The sequence below is a fragment of the Platalea leucorodia genome (genome assembly GCF_965183815.1).
Source record: "Platalea leucorodia genome assembly, chromosome: 6".
Taxonomy (NCBI): domain Eukaryota; kingdom Metazoa; phylum Chordata; class Aves; order Pelecaniformes; family Threskiornithidae; genus Platalea; species Platalea leucorodia.
In genome coordinates, this window is record NC_138828.1 from 29,246,551 (window position 1) to 29,271,658 (window position 25,108).

Below are 25,108 nucleotides of genomic sequence, written 5' to 3' on the forward strand. Positions count from 1 at the left end.
TAGACCCTTCATCAGATCATTATGTTACCTACACAGGCCCTGCCACCAGCAGAGCAGACAAATCTCAGTCTGTGCACAATCAAAACCCACTTATTGTAAATGCGTGGTTTTACCAATTTCTATTGCGCAAACGTTTAATAGATCCATTTGAGTATGGAAGGATAATTAAGCAAAAAAAAAAGGGGGATTTTATTTGGTGCTAATTCACCACATGCAAATTCCAGCTGTTTACTGTAGACCTACCGCCAAGCATACACTTCTTCCCACAGCTCATCAGAAAGCCTCTTGCTGGTGAAAGTGGTTAATCCACAAGATTCTTGTTGCTGAAGCCAAGACTTGAAATAGGGGGTTTAGGTTACTAATGACAAAAATTCTGCATTCTTTAACTAGTGAATACTGTAAGGGATTGTCCATTTACAGAAAACCACCCTAGAAGTGGTTGCTGGCAGAAAAATGGGACCAGAATAGAAGAAGCTGTTACCAGGCAGGACAGAGATGCACCAAGCAAAGCAGCAGTGAACAACAGGCTATGAAAAAATCCTGTTATCTGGCAGCATGAAACAGCCAAAGTAAGCGACAAGTTCCTCAGTGCCCGCCAAGCAAAAGCCTTGTGCTAAAATATCCTCCTGTGCCCTGGCCAACTTACAGCATCTGACCCAAGGCTGGAAACAGAACTTGGCCTTATGCCTCATTGTGATGCCTCATGCCACCACATGACAAAAGAAACGGCTCCTTTAATAACTAGGTTTGGTGGTTTGTATTATTCCTACCCCAGAAGCAACCAAAACATCCAGCCCGCATTAGACCTCTATGGTGCTAGTTTCTCTGCAAAGAATGCGTTGCTGCAAGTTACTTGCAATTTATAGAAAACCAAATAGAAAACCTCTAAGGGAATAAAAGAGAAGAGCGAATTGAACAAGTGCAAAGCTGCTTCATGGGCATACAAACCTAAATCTGATTAATGTATTATCAGTAACAACACCAGACCTCATTACATACTGTTCTGTGATCATATACATTTAATTTAAGGCTCTGCATAGCACTGCATTTATAAATGGAAAAGTATACTGGATAGCAAATGGTACATAAAAAGGGATTTCAGTTTTAACATGAACTTTTGAGAAGATCATAAAATTCAAGACAGATCATTCTACAAATCATCTTTACAGTTGCCAGATTGCGGCTCTACTTAACCCTTCTCTAACAGAATTCAGCAGAAGCACTTCCCTCTGGCTGTGAACAACAGAAAAAGCTACTGAAGGAACATATAACATGAAAAGATGTAGCTCTCAAAAGAATCATAGCATCTGCTTTTGCTCCTGGTCTCAGCTCTTCCAAAAGGCACAGGGAAATAGGCATCATTCAGGTCAGTTTTATAATTGCTCACGTGGTTGCAAACTGTAGTGAATAAAAATACTGAGATGTGGGTCACTGCTGTGGTATTAGTTAGAAAAGCAAGAACGTAGCACCATAGCTACAGCTGCAAGAACACTATGGCCTCTCTTGAAAAAATTAACTCCAGAACTGTCAGCAGTAAATTTTTAGGGAAAGTTGGTCACTACGAACTACAAAAACTGCTTCTGGTTTGCCCACATCTTTAAAGCCACTTGGTACTGTACAGTAGCTTTCTCTAGATGTAAGAATAACAAGCATGCATTAAACTTTGGCAATTATGTGTTGATAGCTTAATAAAAATTATTCGTTTGAACATTTGCAATAACCATCAACTATATATCTATCAAAATGGACACAGGCTTGAAAAGCAATAGTCTGAGACACGGAAAACATTTCGTGTCTCATGATGCTACGCAGTGGATGCTTACACAAAGAATTCATCAGAGAACAGCAAGCATCTATAGTTTCACACAAGTTCTCCAATCTCTCTGCAAGAAGAATAATTTTTCATGAAATAAAAAAAGTTAAAAAAGTTAAAAGCGCTTTCCCAAAGCAGCAGCAGAAACAGCACGTACTTTCTCATACTCCTTTTTTTCCCTGAGGAACGATGCAATCCCATCACCTTGATGCTACTACACTGTACACCCCCAAACACCCTGTCCTCAGTGATCTCAGCCCTCAATACTGCACTGCAAACAAAGTACAAAGTAACACAGCAGAGACTGTTTGCTGGTACCTACATCCTCTAGCACCTACCTTTCTGACCGCAGGAATGTGTTACATTGAGTTAGCTTACACCTAACTCATTTGCAGACTTTACTGACCGAAGCCTGGCACAAAGTCAGGAATATGCAAGACCTTTTCACACCAAGACAACCATTTGGGTGGGCAAACTGGAAGTACCTCTTTTTCAGATGCCCTTCTCTTTCTAATAACAAGGACAGATTTAACCAGACAATCGCATCTCGCTACACTTAGCTTTATACAGCAAGTCTCGTTTTTTTCTTCTCCAGCCTGATAAACATGCACTAATTTATAGTAAGTGGATCTACAGAAGAAATTAATTGACAAACCTCAAAAGCTTCATAGATATCCGAAAGTGTGATAAGAACCTTATCCACAGAACAAACATCGGGAGAAGAACCACCACCAAATATGGCATTAAGAAAACAAAACCAAAACAAAACTCTGAATCTCATTTTGAAGCCACTACCATGCTTTTCAGAGGCCTGATTCACTGCTGGAGCACTGGGCTGGTAGGGCTGGATCTCATGGATCTGAAGAGCCCATGCTAGATGCTGGAGTTAACTCCAGTCTTGTCAATAGCCTGCTGTTTGTAATAACTGGTTTTTGAAGGACATTTGCATTGTCACTTCAAAAGCCTTGGGTCAGATGGTTCGGGGGAAAAATATAACTTGTCTAAAAAGAAAAAAGGTACTTTTTCAAGTTGTTTTATGCAGTTGCTCAGTCAACCCTTCTTCCTACTGTGTAAAATAACGCATAGGTTCACAAAACTCCCATCTGGACAGAGCTGGGCTATGCACTTCAAGGCAGCTACTCATTTCCAAGGGCTAGACTTCATCAACAGACAATTAACATACATTAAATTCTTTGGCAATGCTGTTTTCCCAACTGAATTCCTACCAAGGTGATGTTCTGCAAGTCCTCACAATGAAGGTAGGAGGAAGCAACAAACTCCACTTTCCATTCCAGATTCAAATCCATACTGCAAGTTGATATCTGTATCTTCTACGAAAATTAATCTCCTACAGTAATATACCGGAAAAGCTCAATGACTTTTGCAAACACAGATGCAGATTTAGAACTTTAGGACATCTGCACTCAACAAACAGGCAGCTGTTACTATTGACCCACCTACAAGCATTATTGTGCTCAGTGCCATTAATGGAGAATATTTCATTCATTAGAGCAAAGCCAAATTTTAACTTCTACACACTTAATTCCTCTTCAGATCAAACTTTATTGCTGCCTCTTGCACTTTATACTCCATAAGCCACTCATGCAGAGCATCCTCCTCCAGTCCAATTAAGATTCTGCTTTCAGCTCCCTCTGTAAAGTCTGCTGTGCTCCCGTCTTCTCCCCACCCGTGTCAGCAGCTACGATGACCATAGATGGAGCACGTTTGGCAGCTGAAATGACCCAGATGCTGAATCTGGAGCCATCTTCCCAGCTGCAGTAGTAGCTGGGCTCACGTCCGACTCCTCAGCTGTTGGCTGTTGAGCTGCCCCCAAGCAGTGCCAAGCGTACATCTCAAAGCTTGGACCGAAGTGGGGCAAATGCTCCAAATCTGTGAGGCCTGCTGACAAAAAGGATAACGAAGACTAAAGGTTTTAGAAGGAGGCAGTGAGGGAAGCCAAACACCCTTCCTCTTTTCTCTTCTATCCCTCATTTTTTTCCACCATCTCTTTTCCCCTATTAATAAAAATTCAGGAAGAGCTGACTGGTGAGAGCAGGTCTAATGTACCATGTCCTGGTCGGAGGTACTGACTAGTAGGAGATTGCCCTTCACTTGTTCAACACCACATGCAGTGGAAGGTGGCTCAAGTACCTCCACATCAAGTCCAGGCATAGCAATGGCTGGGAAGTAATCTTTATTGAGGGAAAGATGGAGACAGACAATTCCTTTATTTCATTGCTCATTCTTTGAGCCTCCCAGACATCTTTAAACTGTCAAAGCTGCAGAAATTCTTGTACAAATCAGGAGCGACTATTTAATATCCTACTTCTGACCAATTTCATCATGATCTTGAAGCCAAGAAGGGACTTCTACATCCTCCACACCTCCTGACAGAGGAGCAAAAGAAAAGGCTTACCTTGATTCAATGGCCCCAGTCATTCAATTACCACTATGAGTTCTGATCTAGATTTAAGGGAGACTATTTGAAGTTTTGGCCCTTTACCTCATTTCTGCTCATCCTGGCACAGTACTCCACATGCTGATAAAATAAACCATCCCCACCCACCAGTAAAGTACCTCCACATGACCTATTTGCTACAGAGAAAAAGAAGTCTCTTCTGAAATAGAAGCCAAACTTACAAATGTCTCTTTCAGGTTTCTTGTATATATTACATATATACATACTGTACCTCTTAGAGCTCCTGAAAGGACAACACTGTTTTAGAGAAAGTTTGTTTTTCCACAATATCACATTTAATAGTGAAAAATATTTTGCACATTTATTATTAAATAGCCTATGCCTTCTTATAAACCTAAGCATTTCCAAATTAAAAATCAAGATGATCTTCCAAGTAAAGGGAGCAGCATCAGGTTAATTCTGCCCAAATGTTTTAGTAAAAAACAAATAACATTGTTTAAGACACAAGAGTAAAACACATTTTCATTTTTAATTACTACTGAAAACAGTAGTTCTGAAGCTAACTTCACCCTGCAGCACTTAGAAGTCACTAAATTGAATTACAGGCACTAAGAACCTTCAAGTGAAACAGACTTCAGGTGCAAGAAGTGGACTGTGTTTTACGAAAATCAATTCAATTTAATGATATATCAGCAAAGGAAGGAGACTGTCTACAGTACCATTTCTTTCCTTTAACCCTCTTCTTTCAAGACAAGCGTCTCAAAATCAGATCTGTAATAAGGAACCAGGATCCAATAAACCAACAATTTTTATTCTCTACTCAGAGATTTCTTGTGTGATCGTGTGCAAGGAAATTAACATCTGTCAGCCTCAGTTTCTTCATATGCAATCTGAATTAGATGTTGGGGAGGAAGAGGCAACTTAGAGTTAAATAATTATTCATCGTTTCTTTACTTAAATATATATATATAAACACTCAGTTTGCAGATGCAAAATACACAAAGTACAAGACAACTACTACTCAGTTGAACTGGAACTCCAACCCTCATGCTCACTTGCTCTGCGGTATTTGGAGAAAAGGCAGGATTTGCAGCACTCCTGCCATGAACAAGTCCAGGCTCTGCTAAGTTCCAAGGAAGTAAAGTTGCATAACAGAAGGTGCCTCACACAGCCAGACATACCTATTTGTTACACAGCACAGACTCCAATTTCAGTCCCCCAAAATACTCAACTACAGTGGTAGTGTAAAAATGACACTTGAAATGAAGAGCCAGTAAATAAAGCCAATTTACAGGACTCTAGAAAGTGTACAGAAGCTTTCAGCAGCTTCCTAGCTTAGTTAATAAAAACCAAATCTATGTATTAGGCCCTTCAGAATAGAAACTACCACTTCGTTATGTTTCTACAGCATCTAGCAAAAGGAGGCCATCAACCAGTAATGGAAAATGCCAGAAAATCCCAACACAAATCACGAGTTCTGCTTTTAAATGCTGTATTGGGAACTTTCTGTCCAGGTGACAGCCTGCCATTGCAGGATTTTTGTTTTTATTTTTATTTTTATTTTTATTTTTAAACAGTATGACACTCAAAAAATTATTGTTCAAGGCACTGTAATTTATACCCACAGATTAGCACTTCATTTAAGAAAAATCCTAACAAAACAACTTACTGCCTTTTCGTCACTACATTTGCCAAAGTGAAAAGAGACTGCCACCCAGTGGCCTACAACCAAGTACATCAACTGCAAGCCATGACATTCAATACAGAATTGTTGAAAATTTTATTTTTAAGAAAGTGCGGTTATTTTTAGGATTTTTCCCGTTAATATAATAATGTTTCAAATACATAAATTCACTTGTTATTCTGTCCTGCACCTGAAAAATCAACATCTACATGAAGGCACTGTACGTATAAAGCTTTTCAGAATTACAAGAAAAAAATTATCTACCGAATCAAGCTTTCAGCAGAGAAATAGTTAACTAGCACAATCACTCAGTTCAGAGGTGGGTTATGTTCTAAATGCAGCTTGTGCCATCCTTGGGAAGGTTTAAACAGAATTCACCTGTAATATGGCAATGCTGAATAGCATACACAGACAGCTTAACACCTCTTGAGGTTTGGAGTTCATTTGTATTTGTAAAATCCTTCTCCAGTCTTCTTACCCAGCTTCTTCTCTTCTACCAGTTTATTCAGGAGTGGGCTGGGCGCAAAAAGAGGATTGTTGGGCTCTAATGAATGCCATCCTGGTCGAAGAAAAGTAGTGGATGAATTAGTAACGGTTCTGTCTATATGCAAACGTAATAGAGATCTGCATCTCCTTAGAAACATATTAAGAGGCCAAAAAACTGAAGGAGGTTTGGAACTTATTCTAGACTCTCTGAGACCCTTCAATACAGCTTCATAAAGCACAGATCAGTATTGATGATTATGAGCAAATCTAGCAATTAGTCTTTAGGTGTAGTCTACCCTGAACACCTTATAATCTCCATGACTGAGGATTTCTAATACTTTAAAAAAAAAGAGAGAACTTTTAAAACATAGATAAGTACAAAGAAATAAAACAAAAGCTATGCTGAAAAGAAATTCAAGTGGAAAGAAATTCCAAGTTGAATTTATACCTGTGAAAGATATGGTCAGTTAGAACAATGTAACGCTACTCCACAGTACTGGCTAAAAGCAAAAGTGGTTTCATTGAAGATGCCATTTTGAAAGTAACATTCTGCTTTCGAGAATATTTAAGTTGCTCATTCAAAATAATATGCTCATTCAAAATAATATGCTCATTCAAAATCATCAACAAGCTGTCACCAATTATGTCTTTTTTGTTATTGTACTGACATTCATCCCCTTATCAACTGAAGTGAAACGGAGATGGTATACTTGCATCTTTTAAGGTATTTACTGGCTTTCTTATTAATTGAGAATGAAAACGTGGCTGGCAGAAATAGGACAGGGAGTCTCAACATTTGTTGCTTTTCATCAGAATTTCTTACCTCCAGTACATGTCTCTCTTCCCACTGAATCTTTTTAGACATATCAAGTTCCACTAATATTATTATTATTTTCCCCTGGAACTTGATGAAGGCAGCAAAACCACCACTGTTCTGTCCCCATGTGCATAGGGTACAGGCATACAGTAGAAATACTGTACTTACACAGCATTCTGAGATGAATTCTCATTCCTTTGTCCTCAACAGCTAAAAGACTATGCCATAAACATTCAGTTTAAACGAATTAAGAGTCAGATTTTCATTAGAACATTCCTCTACAATTTAGGTAAAAAGGGGAAAAAGAGAAGAAAATAGGCATGCAGTACCATCTATAATGTATTTACTGGTATCCAACCCAACATAGTCCAGCAGTTCAAATGGACCCATGGGATAGCCAGCCCCAAGCTTCATAGCAACATCAATATCTTCCTTTGATGCATCTCCTAGAGAAAAGATTGACAGTCTGATGAACAGAGAAGATTCCGCATCTACTTGGCACCACTCATAAATAATTAACAGGGTGTTATTTCACCCTGGTGCAGCTCTTCACAGAAATCTCTGCACGTTTCAGAACCACAAAAACTGGAGTCAGCATACACATGCTGGAGTATAAAGCTGAATCTCTCACAGAAATAAAAAAAAGCCCTGCAGGCCTGCTTTCCATTTTTCAAGCTTCCTCTTGCATTTCAGTACAGATCATTACGCTATCGATGGAGCCACAGCTACTGCGCTCAACCTACCAGAAAGACTAGAGGAAGAACTGGTCACCATGAAGAATGAAGAGCTTCTTTTAGAAGCAGCCGAATAGTGTAAGTAAGGAAGGGTCTCAATTTCAGCTTCATCAGATCAGCAGCAGCTTTTGAATGATGCACAGGACAGAGCTACCCTTACTCTACAACAGCCAGAAGGCAAGTGACACCCAGCTGATGGACAAGGCAGGCATGGGGGGCGGGGAGCAGTAGCAGCTGAGTAACATGCTTAGTTACGGCAGCTTTCACCTGAGGATATCCATCAGCACCAGAGATGGCAGAGAGGAGTGACCTGAAGAGACTGCGCAGGTGCAGTTAAATTTGTGAATTCCAAAATTATTTAAAAAAATAATAATCAAAATTATCAGAAATCTGCTACTTCTACTTCAGTCGGCGCCTATAAAAATATAAAACCTGCATTGCCACATTGTCACAGTTGAATATTCACCTCATTCTTTTGCTGGGAACGCATATTTTATACTGTCATGAAAGCAGATACACTTCTACTGCTTATTTCTAATATATATTTTGGTAAAAGCAGTGCACTTCTTTGCAGATGCTACAAAAAGGACAAAGTTAAACAAACCCCGGAGGTACTTGTTAAATAACCTCCATGCTCGATGCGTACAGGCATTCAGGGTGTCCAAAAGCTTGGCAGACATAGCCTATGCAATTTATGCACCTAAGATCAGAGAAACTTAGAAATAAATTTTCAAAATCTCTCGTAAAGTCAACAACTTCAGTGAAAGTTCTGTACAATGTAGTAATTTTTATATATCTCCTTTTACCCTTTAAAGCTGTCAATTTATTTTTTTTTTTAAACCACATTTTATTTCTGAGAAACTGGGTATATTAGCCTTAGTTAATTCTAACATAATTTCAGTTCCCCAAATTCAAACACACATAAATCCTCAACTCATTTGAAGTTTGATGCAGGTGTACATACTTCTTCCATCAACAGATTTGTCTCACTTTGTCAAACTTAGGACTTGGCCACTGACAGTATACAGTTGCGTTACAATACATTTAAAAATAGTAAAAAGGCAAACAAAGGTTGTACCCCTAGTTCATACTAGTCTCCTAGTATAAAGCAGACTTCCATAGAAACTTGGCTGACTGCTTTTTTGGTTTTTCACTAAGAACAGGGCAGTACAGACCACCATACATTAATACTTATAATATGCCCGCTGTTTAAATCACTGTTAATATACTAAAGGTATTTTGCCTATACAAAAGCACACATTTAACCCAAGGAGATTTTGTATAAATAAAGACTCAAGGACTGACCCAATAAAATTGTATTTCAGTGCTTGGGGTGGCCAGGAAAGAGCCCCAGATTTTGGACTAGTGTGGATGACAATCTGGCTCAAGTGTCTACTCTGAGAATTAATGCAAAGGATGTGATAAAAATTTAACCTGATTCAATGGAATATATGACTTAGAAGACAGCCATCAGGCTTTTCAAAACATTAACCAGCTTTTTAAATAGATTTCATTAGAGTTAAAAATTTATAAATGAACTTTAACAAGTTTGGAAATATCATACCGTTGAACAAAATACAAACAGAATAAAGATGACATCAAAATATTGTTTTGCTTAGGCAGAGAAGAGTCAATTTTAAAATACAATCTCAGTGATTGTTTTCTTCTACATTTAATTAAAAGTTCTATTGTCTCCTGAAATATGCATAATGATACATGTCACATAAAGGCACCTCTTTTACACACACTGGAACACCCCTACACTTTATTTAAAATTGTGACTTTTTCTAAGAGAATAACGCCCCCTCGCATCCATGCCTTTGCCTTTCAAGTCACTAAATTTGCTCTTTTCTCCCTTTGAGATGTAATTAGGTACATCTGTTGATGGATAAACAAGTAGCGTTGGTTTATATTTTTTCTGGAGATCAAACCATCCTTTCCATGTGCTATAAAAGAGATTTTTAATATTTAAAGCATATTTGGTGGAATCCTGATAATGGAGTGCTTTCATCTGTAAAAAAGCAGTGATTTCGAAAACAAAATGTTTCAAATGACATTCTTAGCACACAGCTATGAGCAGAGCACTTGAAATAAAAGCAGTTATACTCCATAATTTCCTCTTTATCCACTACATTATTGGCTTGTTTCCTTTTCAAACAATTACCAATGCTTTGAAAAATTTAGTGATTCTTTGGAGATCCGTGATTATTTCTACCTACCCTCCAAATTAACATAACAGAGACCAGCAGTGAGATGGGAGTTCCTAAAGAACCTATGTCTAAAAAAGGACACAGAAAGAGAAGAGGAGGTTTTGCAGGGCAATAGTTGAGCCCAAATCACTTGTATGCCAGTACCGTAGTGTAACACTGAGTATTATACTACTTACCTCACCTCAAAATTGGTGTTTTATTTCGCAAGCCCCATGTAAGTGAACTCAGGAGAACTTTGCTAATGGCCCCACTACAGCATTTTCAACCACTTTCATTAACACCTCTTGGGATGGAGAGAGGGAGGCTCCTGATCAGCTGGAAGAGGATATTTTTACAATGGCACTACACTCACCTTGTCATCTCCACACCAGAAACATTTTCCACCACCAGAAATTTCCCACACAAGTAACAAGTGCCTTCCCACTCTGCATACACTGACATTTCAAAGTGAAGACAAGGTCTTTCCAACTACACATATTGGCTCATATTTGATATTCACTGTTCACTTTCAGCCTTTAAGGTCTGAAATTTTTGAGGGAATCCCAAGGCTTTTCTGAAGGGATATAACATTCAGCAGTGTTATATGTCAGCATTCCCTGAAGTCAATATCCCAACAAGTACCTCTCTCAAAAAGTCGAACAGCTTCCATCATATATGGCACCAAGAGACGGTTTACAATAAACCCTGGAGTATCCTATGGAAAGAAAAAAAAAGGGTTCTAAATATACATTCTCTACCAGTATTACACTCAAATGCTACATGACAAATTAAACAAGTGGATGAAGACACTTATTGAATCATCAACTTCTGGTACTTTCTAAGCTGTATTTTTCATCTGATTTATCTGCTCCGTATTAAAACACAAAAGATGAATTTCACAAACAAGGAATGGCACATAAACATTCATCATGACTGAGAACAATAAAACTACTATAAGCCCAACTCAATTACTCTTAAAACAATTTAATGTGGTCAGTTGGCAACTGCCTTTTCTTTAGCAAAATTCTACTGATACAATTTCCTGAAGGATACAAGAAGAGCAGTTCTTCCCTAACATTTTTTTGTGTGTGTTCGCCACTACAAACACTCCTGGCTAAATAGTGTACTTCTCCTCCATTGCTCACTGGTAAACCATGCTTTTGAAAATCAGGATCACTTCAATAGCAAACACTAAAGAATACCAATGAAAAGATAGGATACATGCTGTCAGAAGAAGATAACAAACTGATACAGAACTTCTTTTACACAAGCTTTAATCAAAATCAAAAATACAAAGAAAAGAGAAAGAGCTTTGCAAATATAGTATTATTTCGTATACTACTACTGTTTCAGATTTTGATTGTTCATTCCATTTTACCTCAATATTTAATCCAGAGAATTCCACGCAATTTTCCTTCTACAAACAGGAATTTAAAAAAAAAGGGGGGAGGGGGAAGGTTCAGGTATATAGACTGCATTGCCCTCTACCCAAGCTAATTTATAAACAATAATTCATCACATATTCTGCACATTACATACTGCAAAACTGTGACAGAAACAGGAAAAAAGTCAACTAAGGCCACAGAGCAATTTAGCAGTACAGCCAGAACTAGAGTCCAGCATCCAGATGCTGAATTACTGGTAACTACCGGATTGCAGGCCTTTCTTTTTATGACCAAATGTCTCCTGGGGGCTGTGAAACTCAAGGCAATAGCTTGCATAAAGCTACCCAGACCACAACTTAATGGATTCAGAAAAAGTGTGCTTGGGAAGTAGGGTGTTCCTCTAGAGAAAAAAAAACCAAAGCTGCAAAGCAATGAAGATTAATATGTGTCTAGTTATTGCAGTCTTAAGAAAAACTTGCAATGAGCACACACCATGGAGGATCCATCCAACTGCCTCACAGTACAAGAGGTAGCAGTCTTGTCTCTAGCATGGCTAAAGATGAGCTCCTGCTTAAGCTCTCCAGTCCAGGCTTCTGCAAGACTGGAAAAGAAAAACCAAAAACTGTAAACCCTGATACTTGTGAGTTTTGCTGCTTCTCACAAGATGTCTAGAGTCACTCTACTTTGAGGAATTTGTGGTAAATGTGGACGTTTTCTTTGTCAAAATGCTTTTAATAGGGAAGAGAAACTGGATAAAAAGCAGCCTGGAAATTCTTGAATTCTACTAAAACCTACCACCTTAAAATTAACAGTTTTCAAGAACAGACCTTCTGAACCCTATATAATCAAAATGTACTCACCTTACAACTGACAGGACTCTTTCCTACTGCTTTACTGAAATCCATAAGCGATTCAAAAGTCTTTTGGCTAGTCATTGGAGTCTTGATGACCTGGGCAGAGCATAAGCACATTTCTGAGCAGAATCTCTCTCATTTCCCAGTGCAGCAATGATTAAACTGTAATCCAGAACACTATTCCAGAAATTCACAAAACATTTGTTTTGCAAAAACCAGTTTCAGTGGATATATATGTAACAGACACAAAAATCTATTTTAAAGATAGATACAGCATTTTGCACATTTTGAAATTATGTGTTTCCTTAAGATACTTTCCCACTCAGCCAGTATGGATGGTAAAAGGGACCATCCTTTAGGAATCCCATTTAGAGATTACAGTATAAGAGGACAACTTTAAAAGCTACACAGTCTCTGTTGCCTTAGGAAACATGATGCCATCAATCTAGGGAACCATATTAACAGACATAGTTCCTGATAGAAAGAGTTGTAACATCTACCCTGTGCCAAATGTAAACATGACACAGACACTGAATTCTGAAGAAAATTTAAAATCTGTCTTTCAAATATGTGACAGCCCCTTAGCTTTTTGAGTAGTACGTTTCCACATTGACTTTCTTCACAACTGAGTCTTTCGCCACATGTAGTATTTTCTATACTTCAGCCACATGTAGTATTTTCTATACTTCACTGGAGTTGGGATGCATTAAGTCACTTATTAGAGACCTGCCACCCACCCAAAAAAAGAAAGAAAAAAAAGGAAAAAAGGGGAAAAAATATAAAAAAGAAAAAAAAAAAGACAAAAGAGAGAAAAAAGAAAAGGAAAAAAGAAAATTTTTAAAAAAAGACAAAAAAAAAAAAGAAAAAAAAGACTTGCAGAAGCTGCACTGGTTGTGATATTTGTGTTGAAACTGACCTTCATGTGCAGTAACTGAAAAAATGCTATACACAAGCAGTTAAGGCTGATCTCCTTGTCCATACAATTAAGTAACACAGAGATTTCCCCCCATCCTAATGACTTATGTAAAGCCAACACAAAAAAACACTGTTAGGACTGAGAAAAAGGCTTGTTTCTCAGCAGGAAAAAAGTGTTCTTTGACATTAGATAAAAATATCTGAGATACTTACATAAGACTGCAACAGTTTCAAGAATGAATTTTTAATATACACTTCAGAATTTTGAAACTTTAGCACTAGTCTTTTGGATTATTAGAGAAAGAAATCCCCTCAAAGCTATGCGCTTCTGAGCATGAGATCAGCAATCTATGAAAATAGCAGATAAGACTCAAAAGGCACTGCAGACTTGTGACCCATGAAGGACGGCTTCCATGACAGATGACTGGCAATTTCAGTAATATCTTTTATATTTTGGGCGATTCTTTTGATTTTCTCCTGATTATTTCAAACTGAAACATCTGTTTTACACAGAAAATGTTGTTTTACAGTGTTTGTCAATGCCAATCCTGATTCACAGCAGTAAATCTGAAATAAAAGCAAAGCCTTAAAAAGTGCATTTATTTACTAATATTGGTGCCTTTCAAGATCAAGTCACTAAAAGCACAGCTTCTGTGTTTTAAAGTTCTTCAAATACTACTCATCAACTGGAGTGACTCTGGGCTAGGACATTCATAAGTCAGGTGAAAAAAAAACCCACAAATTATAAAGACTGACCACAGCAGTCATACAGGGATTGCTCTGTTTTGTTTTTTTACAAACAATGATTGATATCTTCTGTATTTTCAAACCTCACAAAGGCTTAGTTTAGATTTCTAAAGACTACCATTTGTTTTAGGCTTGAGACAAGGCATAGAACATTTCATCCATAGAAATAAATTACTGCCAACAAGTAGGTCTTAACACAGAAATCAATAAAGCCTATGTTAGCCTAAGGAATTATGCTAAAGATTTCTGTTACCTCTGACAACACCTACAAAATTCCTTCCTTTCCTTCTTACAACATTTCCCCAGAGCATTTAGTCACAACACACAGGATGCAATATTAAACTAATAAATACTAAAAAACTACTAACTAATTAAACTAAAAAGAAAAAAAATCCACATGGGTACAGAAGTTAGTGAGAGAGAATTTGCAAGTGACCGAGCCCTTGTCTGACAACCATACTCTGAATCAAATTTGTTCATTTCAGCCAAAAGTTTCAAACATTTCAAAAGGGGGATGAAGAGAATGATACATTCAAAGACACAGAGCAAGCAACTGCATATGTATTTTAATGGGAAACAAACAAAAAATATAATAAAGTGAATCTCAGGAGTTCAAAAGGCAGGCAGAACATATTTGAAGTGCTTGTCACCAAAGCAATACTAGAACTAATCACTCATGGGACAGAGGAAAAAGATTTACAGTATTTAAGGGCACAAAGTACATGAAACTTTGGGGCAGATTGGCCAGAATGCAAAGTTTACTTTCACTTACTCAAGAGTTTATAAGTTCTTGCTGATCAAGGTCAGCTGTAACAGGGGAAGGTGAGAAAAAGCAGAAAAGACACCTGTCAGTGTTTCTGCAATGTGATCTTTACTTTGGAGGCTCAGATAAACTCTTAACATCAGATTATTTCTTATTCTGCTCTGCATTGCAGTATTATTAGAAATTGCATGATGTAGCCAAAGAGAGTATGTTTAGAAAAGACATCTGAAGAGTTATGTAAAAACTTCTTTTCACGCTTCCTTAAGGGTTGGAAAATATTGTAATACTTCCAGACAAATCATGTGGAACATTGAAACAAAAATGACTGACTTTTTTCAAAAGTCACAAGGCAGTAACGTTCCATCATGGTAGTTCAGTGGAGAACTTTGGAGCCTCGAGACTGAAGGAGTTCCCTCCGTCTGTTCAACCTGCCCCACAACAGAGACTGCACCACCCTTTTATCACTAGAGGTAGCTTATTCCATATCAGAAGAACTGCAAACTGAGATCTACTCTTTCATCTAACCGAATTCTTAGTAACGACAATTGCATTGCTGTGCTACAGTCGTTATTATGATGATGTTATAAAGCACTTACCTCCACAAGCTTCATCATAGGCACAGGATTGAAGAAATGGAGACCACCAAACCGGTCCTGCCTGGTGGTTGAGTTAGCCAACTGCGTGATTTGCAAGGACGAAGTGTTGCTTGCGAATATCGTATGCCTGGAAAAAAGAAACATATGGATTGCATAAATGACAGCTCTTTTTCTGACAGTAGGAGATTGGTGCACTAAACATATAGACATCCATTGGCTAACCGTCCACAGAATTCTCAGAAGTATCCCAGCAGATTATCATGGTCCTTTTGCTGAGGTATAAGTACAGCAATGATGAAATAACCACTGGAAGGGCTGTGTGAGTTTCTGACTCCCGAGTAAGCATGTTGAATACTTGTATTAGGTGACAGAAAAAAAGACTCTGTAAGTAGAAAATTTTTGTTAACTCCCCAAATCTATTCCAGGTAATTCCTTCAGCAACCCTGGAAACCTAATGGTATTTTTTTATTGTTAATTATTTACATATCTATGGAAACCCAATCATTTGCCACGTCAAAAATGCACTTTGGAGCCCTAAGAAAAATTTGGAATCTATTTTTTTTTTTAATAATGATCAATGGTAGACATAACAAGCAAACCTACCACCAGAGCAAAGAGCTGGTGGAAAAAAACAGAGAAAAGATAAAAACTGCCATGCATAGCACACTGCAAAGGATACATAAAATCACAAGAATTTTAAGACATATATAAAGTCCTTTTCCAGACATAAACTAGATTTACTAATTGCAATTTATAATGGTTTGTTGGTTTTATTTTTTTTTTCCAGAAATATCTCAGAACCTCAACAGCCCAGCTACACTGACATCACACCGAAAACTTACAGAAATGGCTTTTTCTTCAAACCACAAAAATGAGAAACTAAACTAGAGATGAAACTCTACCTTCCATTCTGGGCTGTATCCTACTGACCTTTCAAAAAGTTATCCTACTGGACTCATCAAATGTTAATCTCTAGTGGTATTTTGTTTACATTTCACCAAGATACAATTGAGCTTTGCAATGGAGCTTCCAGAAAAGTTACGTCCAAGTCGTAGGGATATCTTACAGTGGCATTAAAAGAAAACATTTGGGGATAACAAAGCCCACACTGATTTCCATTTTTTATTATGTTTTCTCAGTTTTTGAGAATTTGCTATGGAGAAGGAAATAAAAAATCCTGAAAATTCCTGTTTACACTTCTTACAAATATTCTTTTATTATTTCCCCATCGTAAAGTGGGTCTTATATTGTTTTGAGGTGGGGTACTAAAAAGAGTATTCTGTGTCTCATAGTTTTGACCTTGCAAGGTCAATGCATCCAAAAGACATTTCCCTTCTCTGAAAATCTGCCACTGTATACAAAGAATTCAAATATTCACATAAAAACTAAGCACACTGATTTGCGAGATGTAATCTTTGCTAGGTTTATATTTGTGTTCACTTAAAGAGATTTTACTTCAGCATGACTTCTGTGGGTGAATACTGTAGCCTCACACAACATAAAGCCTTCAGAAAAAAAGTGTTACATTTGTATTGTGTACAAAGGCGTTTTGTTTACACTTTCTGCTCTGACCAGCCAACTGATTTAAACTGAGTTTAAAATAGAATTTAGATGCCTCTGTGAGTTAGAATTACATAACCCGTGCCTCAGGTGACAGCAGAGTTGGAAGCCTTTTGAAAGCAACAGTGAAGCCCTAGTGATGCTTATCCAGGCACCGCCAGCGTGCTTTCTCTTGGTGCCATCTAGTGGGTCATGGGAAGACATTAAAAACAGAGTCCAACACAAGAGAAACACACCATTTCAATAAAACTGAGTCTTACAGTCCAGCTCCGTTACACAGTGAACATTGAACAACGCTTCTGTTGTAACAGTTTTATAGCACGCTGATTCTAACACAGTGAACAGCTGAAAATCACTGGCCAGTTCGTAGCTGAGTTTCCACATCTAAAGATAAATCCTAGACCAAGAGATGTTGACAGGCATTCTCACCACCCAGAAATAAACAGAAAGCAAGCAGGCAAGAGCTCTTAAAGAGGATACCTGAAAAATTCTTTTGTCATGTTCATTATGATCCTGTTTGGAAAAGCGCTGCAGTGTTTAAAGGCCTAAAAGCCACAAAGAACATGGGGATATTCTACAAAAACCCTAGCCTGACCTTTTCACAATGGAAACGTGAGACGGACCCAATTCAACGAAAGGAAAACAGAACTGAAGAGTGGGTAGCAATGCTTTATCGCCTGCTCTGAAGACGATGACCATGTAACACAGTAACAACTACCATATTAGGAGGATGAGTATAACACTGAGAGGAATGTAGCATACACAAAGCTTTTGCAAAGCTCTAAGAACATAAACCATTATGCGCTCAGACTGATGGCATCCAAGAAACAGCAGTCACCGTTCCACCTGGACAGTTACCCAGATGAGGAATACCCCGAGTTCCCAATGCTCTCTGGCGCTGCCAAACTCTCCTGGCTCATTACATTTTCTCTGAAAACCAAAGAAATTCACTCCCCACCCCCAAATAAAACTTTTCTGAATAAAGAATAGCTTTCCCACCCCCCTCCATTTATAGACCCACTTTCAGAGAAATTATAGTTATTATATAGAGAAAAAGGAAGAGGAAATAAGTTAACTGCATTTTGTTTTTTTAATGCAATGCTTTGCTTTTGTGCTGTTCCCAAACTTATCTTCATTGGCGAGGTCATCGCAGTGCAAAAACGGGAGACAAATATGTAGCTGTTGCAGCTGAGGAAACACATGAGACATGGGATACAGTACAAAAGAAGAAAAACGCAAGGTTTCACACAGCTTGTGTTCCAAAGGCATAATTCATCATCTGGTCTGAGCAACTGTAATACACAGCCCCTTACATTTCGATCAGTTACCCCTGCGGTAAGTCCCGAGATTTGAATTCAGACAAGTCCTCCCTCCTCAGAAGCCTGGTCTTTCAGGATCTCTGCCTGTAACATACACTTCACCGTGCCATTAACGCCCAGGGCCCCACGGAAGCAAAACTTCTCCCAAGACTCAAAGCTACCTTTAAACAAATCTTGTCTTTGCTACCAATCAACCACAAGTCCACGACCCCCATTAAGCTGATGCAACAGTTAGCCCACATACTACTTTCAGAAATTTTGAAACGCTGAATCTTAGTGAAGGCTGTAGGAGGCCTGCGCTGACAGGGAGAGCTCTCCCTTCCACCGCTGTGCCGCGCGGGATGAATAAAGCCTACTGCTTCCTTCCACACGCAGAAAAACACTCTCTAGGCATTTCTGCTTTTCCCCACGCTACTCACGCACTCTGTAACTCCGTATTCCTCACATAATTACACATCACCATTTGTATCTAAGAGCTAATATTTTAAACACTTGGCTACTAAGTTTCATTACTTTACTAGCTTTTCTTTCTTTTCATCTAGACTTTCTACACTGCAACCCATATTCTTCACCATTCGCTCCCCTTTTCTTTATCCTACATGCAAGGCATCTGCATGTTTATCATCATTTCTCTTAAAAAGGAAGGCTTCTTGTCTCATGTCACTTTTCCCAACCCTGCAAAATCATTCCTTTTGCCACAGGCAGGAGCATATCTGAACAACTCCTAATATCTTTTAACACTCTGTAATGTAAAATTTTATGTTTTAAGTCAGCTATGCTTATGAACAGCTCAGTCTTACTAAAAAATAGCCTCAGGTGTTCCAAAGATACATATTATTAAATGACGCTCCAGCTCCCTGTGTCCACTTTTCCTTGCTGACCGGTTCTAGACAGTTTGCCATTTAGTAGGCTTAATTTGCTCATTAGCTTTCCCTGCTGAATATGAACAGACTCAGGCAACCAACGGTCTGTTTTCACAAAATAAGCACAATCTAATCATGACGAGGTGTCCTCCTAATTGTCAAAGGCATCTACTTACTTCTGTCTGTCAGACTAAGGGTAACAGCAAGTTTCCCTGTGCTCAGTGCACCACTGTTTGTCATCATTTATTGTTTTCAGAAGCACCAGGTAATTTTGATTACCAACCATACGAGACAGCCTGAAAATCTCCCCAGGCTGAAGTCAACTAATGATAACATCTCTTCTCCCTTGACATTATATTCAAGCCACAGCTTGCCTAGTTCTTTAGTTAGACAGTCTAGAATACCTCTCAGCCAATATCCCCAGATTTAGCTGTACTAGTTAAAATCTCAACCTGCAAGCAGTCAAGGTCTTGTGATCCTGAGTCATCCGTCACAAGGATCAAGCTTCTGAAGCTGCACGCTCGCTTAAACAGCATTTTTGGGTTTGGATCCAATGCAACAGTAACTTCCAACAGTTATCAAATATAGTTCAAAAAAAGTTCCAGGGGCTGTAAGTAACTGCGTGAGCACATGCTAAGAAATTATTTACACTTTTACCCCACCCACAATAAGCAGCAATGAGCTATCTCCAAACTCTTGTATTACAAAGTAAACTTAGTTCACTTAAGCTACTGTTGAGCTGACTGTGACTTACAGTTAAGAGGTTCAGACTTCTTAAAACTTCTCATGCTAGGCACGCTAAAAACAAATATTTTATCATCCCAATTCCCTATTTAAATATGGGAACACGTACGTTAACCATACCTCATATGTACCACGACAAGCTTATTCTACTGTTACTCATTTGGATTTGAACTTGCTGAGTAGATGGACAAACCTTATGACTAAACATACCCAGAAGCACATCAAATGAAGCAATGCAACAAGTAAATAAACCTGGCTGAATACACCTGAAAGTGTTTGCAGCATATGCACCTGGCACAACAACTATTCCATACCACATGACAGTCTACAGTTAGTCTAAGGGATAAAAACTCCTGTTTTTAAAAAAGCAGCTAAGACAATGCAGAACTAATGGTGTAAAAATAAAAACAGAAGATACAAAGGTCTAAGTTTCAAAACATAACAGGAAAAATACACGTACTCTGGAGCAAATTTATCCAGCCTCTTGAAGAGTTCACTTTTAATTTCCTGGTTCTCCACAATGGCTTCTATCACCAGGTCCGTGCTGTGGACCACTGCTACTGCATCTGTGCTTGTTGTGAGGTTCTTTAAGGTCTTCTCAATGAACTCAGCACCAGCCTGAAACATTTCCAAGAAGTTGCAATGTCTGTTCACAATGACATAATTTATTTTTACACGAAAATCCCCTTATGTGTTCTGAAGTGTTTCTGAGCCCTCAAAAATTCAGTCAGCCTGCTACATTTCCAAATCAGTGAGAAAATTCCAAGTATATACAGATACAATGCTTTCACTAACAAAATTTTCCTAGCCAATCAAATCTGCTTTGAAGCAAATAGGAGATCTTTGAATTCATTCTTTTAGGAAGTCCTTACAAAAAGGGATTAAGAAAATTTTGTCACTATTGGCTTTTAGACAAAATTGGTGCATTCCCAGGTAAGCACTCAAAGATAGCTTGCTATTAAGTTAGGATGAATAATATGGCACCATTTCACATTTAGCATCTGTTTTAAAAGGTCACCAAGTTGTTTAAAATCTTTATCTCAAGGCTGAAGTCTACAAAGGAAAGAAAATAAGGTAAGACATCTTCCAGCCTCCTTGAATTAAAAAAAAAAAAAAATAACCCAAGTTCTTCAGCACACTGGAAAGTTTTCTTTTTAAGCCAATATATTAACATGCTCTATAATACATAACTGTACACAATATCAGAACTTCAGTACGGTAGTTTCATTCTCCTAAGTTTTTCTAGAGTTATAAAGAAGATGATGTCAACCTCAGGCTTATCCGCAAATTTCTTCTTTGTCACTCTCTTCAAACTCTCCTCAATTCCTTTTGTAGACTTTTTAAGGATTTCATCTGACTGGTCTACCAACACCACAGTGTGACCGCTGGCCGCTGCAACCTGAAAGTTAAAAAAAAAAGATTCAACATCAGTATCATAAAACAACAAACCACATTGATTTGTGTTGGGGCAGACAATAAACTAGGCAACGAATTAGGCAAGAGAGAGCTAAAGAACACTGAATCAAGACTTATGCACTTTACTAGAAAAATCATAAAAACCTGCATACAGCTGGGGGATAAAGGTCTCAAACAACTTGAGGGAAAGGGAAAAAGAAATCCATTTTTCCCCCCAGCTGTCTGCAGAATGCTGCCTGTGCCCGGAGGCAGCTGAATTCTGAGGCTGTGGGTACAGAACGAACAGCCGTCTTGAAAAGAGCAAGCGGCTTAGCTGTGATCCTTGGATCTTGTAAGGAAAAAGGGCTGTGGAGACCAAAACTGGAATGCTGGCAGCGTGAGCAGGTGGCGCAAGGGATGGCTAGCCCTGTGTTCCCAGGACGTAGCATAACACAACTCTGCTGTTAGTCCATGAGCACGTCCCTGCAACAACAGGCAGGTGACAGTGGAGCTGGGCGTAGCAGTGAAACGTTCGCCACAGACCTGAAAGGCCCGCAAACGCTCCTTACGATGGACTTGGTACAAACATTGGTTCAGCTACAGACAGCACTACCGGGTTGCCTTTTTGGTTGGTATTCAATTAATTTCAAACATATAATGTCACTTTCTCAGATTGCAACAGCCTATTAATAATCAGCTGTTCATTAGTGTTACTTCACTATTCATTAATCCACCTTTCTCTTGCTGGTTAGCAACAGCCTGTCTTTGTTTTCAGAATTCTTGAACTAACAGAGCTGTAATATAATAATTGTGGAAAACAGATGTTAAAACATGGTTCCACCGGCTGTTTTTAAAGTCACATGACTTAGGAGCTTACCTTCTGCAAACTTCTACTTTACATCTCACCTTGCACCTAGAGACTAAAGATTCTCCTGTGCCCACAAGACCTACTCCAAAAAAGCTAGCTGAAATGAAAAATACAGAGGTATCTCCTGAAGAAAAGCATGGTGCTATTCTCATCCAAGCTGCCTCACTAATCCAGCAAATAAAGAAATGCCAGGCTGCCCCTGGACAGCAGCAGTACAGCTTTAACAAGGTGTCAGTCTGCAGCTGGACATTTCTTTATCCATCTGGTTTTTTTAATTATTATTTTTATTTTCACTATGGCCATTTCATAAAAACAACCGAATCATAAAAAAACGTTTAAACCAAGCTTGGACTTGCACTCCTAACACTTCCTCTCTCCCTGATCATTTGCAACAGCAAAGCAAGACCCTCCACTCTTCAGAAGAAAAATCAATACCAAGCACATTTATAAGAGATGCTTCACTGATTATCTATTTATGATTATACCATCACTGACCAGTTGGCAAAAAAAAAAATTCTAGAGAAATTAACATCTCCCTTTTCCCACCTCATTTTTACCATATTTACATAGACAGGAGAGAAGAAAAATGGCAAAAGGTCATACCATCTCCTTCCAATTCACACACATACTCGCTTGGAATCTGCTATCCAATGATCTTAAGAATACTAAATAAGAAATGCAAGAGTGTTGGTGCGTCAATTAATGTTTTTCTCATACAGAAGTGCTTTTCGCGTAACAGAATCAGAAATTCTAAACTCCTGGCTTTCAGCCATACATTTTAGCAGAGGTTAGCTTCTCCTGACAGTATGAGAAAGCAAGGAAAGAGAAGAGACAAATTCTTAAGTGTTCTGAAAGGGAGGAGAAGCTTTATTAATAGGGTGCAGAGGAGACACCACTCAGTGTTAGAGTCATCGCTGCTTTGAGATACTTTTGGATTGATAAATAGGAGGCAGATGGTCAGAAAAACAGTCCTCAGTTCTTAACAGCGGTAGAAGACTGCAACCCCTGTTACTGCTAAATACCGGACATATTTCTCCTGAGAAGCTGCTCTCTGAAAACGTGCAGTCTAACAGAATATGCAGATCAGTTCACTTTCCCTGCAGAATTATAACTTTTGCATAGTGTGCATCTTCCTCAAACATGAGAACAACTTTCTTCAAAGATGTTCTTCAACGGTTCCTTCAGTGGAAACCTCAGACTCTAGCACCAAGGTACAGGGGAGTGTTTTTACCAGACAAGTTAATAAACAACTAGCCAATTCCCTAGCAAAAAAAATAGCCCCTGTATTCTTCCTGCTAGAGGTTTGCCAGGAATGTGAGAAATCTTCAGTTCTGAGAAGGAAACCCATTAATTCATTAAAACGGAGAATTGCTATTTATGAACTCCAACCTCACTGTGAGTTTCCACTTGGGGATGCCTGCATACTCCAGTTACTCTTTGTGAAGTCTGTGAACTACCCTGTTACCTTGGGCAACAGGTTCTTCCTGTGAATTAAGTAAATAACTAAATCTTAAATCACTGACAGGACTGTTCAGTCTTCTGTCCCAAAGCTACCAAGTTAAAGATGAACTTGAAAGCCAAAGGCCTGAGATTAAACACTGGGAAAATAAGTCCTATTTAAATATTAACCACTTTGTAATTCTGCAGATGATGGACAGCCAAATGTTCATTTTAGCTGCTGTATTCTACTTTAATAACTTGTAAAATGTCACCTGATCTGCTCCCTTGGCAAGTCAGAACAAGCTTCTTTCTTGGACCAACATTTTCAAAATATTATTACACACCATCTGGCTTATAAATAGTCCACACATTGTCTTAAGAACCACCTTAAATTTAAAACATTGACCTTGGTGGTTCTTGCCTACCCATCTGACCTGAAGATGTGTGGATTAGCAAGAGAACAAAAAGTTTGGAAGTTGAGCAACTGGGCAGCAGCGGCGCAGCAGTGCTTCCTACGCCTCCACAGCAACAAAACCAAAATTCGCAGAAGTCTGCCAAGACGGCAGAGCGGCTGCGTCCCTCGGCGCTCCCAGCAGCCCTCATCCTGGGGCTGCGACGAACCCAGGCCGCCCGCCCCAGCTCCCCGACGTGCCTTGCCCAGGGCAGGTGGACCAGGACTGTCGGGCGCTGCCGAGCGTAAGCCCCTCCCGTGCAAGAGCGGCCACTACTTCTCAGGCAAACGCAGGCTGAAAAAAGCATAGCATGGAATAATTTGAACACAAACTATAATACACTCAGTGAAGCTTTGGTTGGGTTTTTAGGTTTAAAATACCGCTCCCGCCGTGCAACTCGGAGAGAACACCTGAGCGGCGACCCGACTCGTTCAAGCTGGCAAGGCCGGGCCAGCAACTGGCGCCAACACGTGACGCGCCCCGACGGGACGAGAGCGCAGAGCGGCCGCTTCGCCTCCTCCCGCGCTGCCCGCTCCCGCCCGGGGGCAGGTCGGAGCGCCGCAGCGGGGCCGCAAGGCCCGGGAACGGGCCGCAGCCGGCGGCCGAGCAGGAACCGCGGCCCCGGCCAAGCGCAGCCGCTGGGGGAGCAGCGCGGCCGCCCGCCCCGCACCCGACCGGCCCGCGACGGGGCGAGCCCCGGCGCCCAGCGAGACGGGAAGGGGCACGCGCCGAGTAACGGCCGCCCAACGGCCGCCATGGCGCCGCCGCCTCCCCTCGCCCCCGCCCCGCCGCCGGGCCGGGCCGCGCTCACCTGGGCGATGCCGGCGCCCATGAGGCCGCCGCCGATGACCGTCACATGCTTGACGATCAGCTTCTTGGCGGCCGCCGTGGCGGCGGCGGAGGAGGCGGCGCGCACGAAGTGGCGGGTGGCGAAGGCCATGGCGGGGCGCGCGGAGCGAGAGGCGGCGGGGCTGGGCCGCGCCGCGCCGGGCCGCGCCGAGCCGGGCGGGGCGAGCGCCGCGCTCCGCCCCGGGGAGCGGCGGGGGGCGGTGGCTGTGGCCGCCC

At 39.9% G+C, this 25,108-nt stretch overlaps 1 protein-coding gene across 2 annotated transcripts in view; it reads right to left on the reverse strand.

Moving 5' to 3' along the window:
• The window catches only part of HADH (hydroxyacyl-CoA dehydrogenase), a 30,784-nt gene extending 5,771 nt beyond the window's left edge, over positions 1–25,013 (reverse strand). Inside the window, exons 1-8 of one of the 2 annotated variants that reach the window (XR_014228589.1) lie at positions 24,855–25,013; positions 21,159–21,287; positions 20,349–20,506; positions 15,403–15,529; positions 12,388–12,477; positions 10,785–10,857; positions 7,549–7,665; positions 6,295–6,475 (exon numbers count right to left, since the gene is read on the reverse strand). Coding sequence is in view for 1 of the 2 variants with exons in the window: in XM_082315883.1 (XP_082172009.1) it covers positions 6,357–6,475; positions 7,549–7,665; positions 10,785–10,857; positions 12,388–12,477; positions 15,403–15,529; positions 20,349–20,506; positions 21,159–21,287; positions 24,855–24,983 (942 nt within the window). In the remaining variant the exon portion in view is untranslated. Of the gene's footprint in view, positions 1–5,983; positions 6,476–7,548; positions 7,666–10,784; positions 10,858–12,387; positions 12,478–15,402; positions 15,530–20,348; positions 20,507–21,158; positions 21,288–24,854 lie in introns of those variants that run through there. The other variant, XM_082315883.1, reaches the window with a different exon arrangement.
• Between the last annotated feature and the right edge of the window lie 95 nt (positions 25,014–25,108).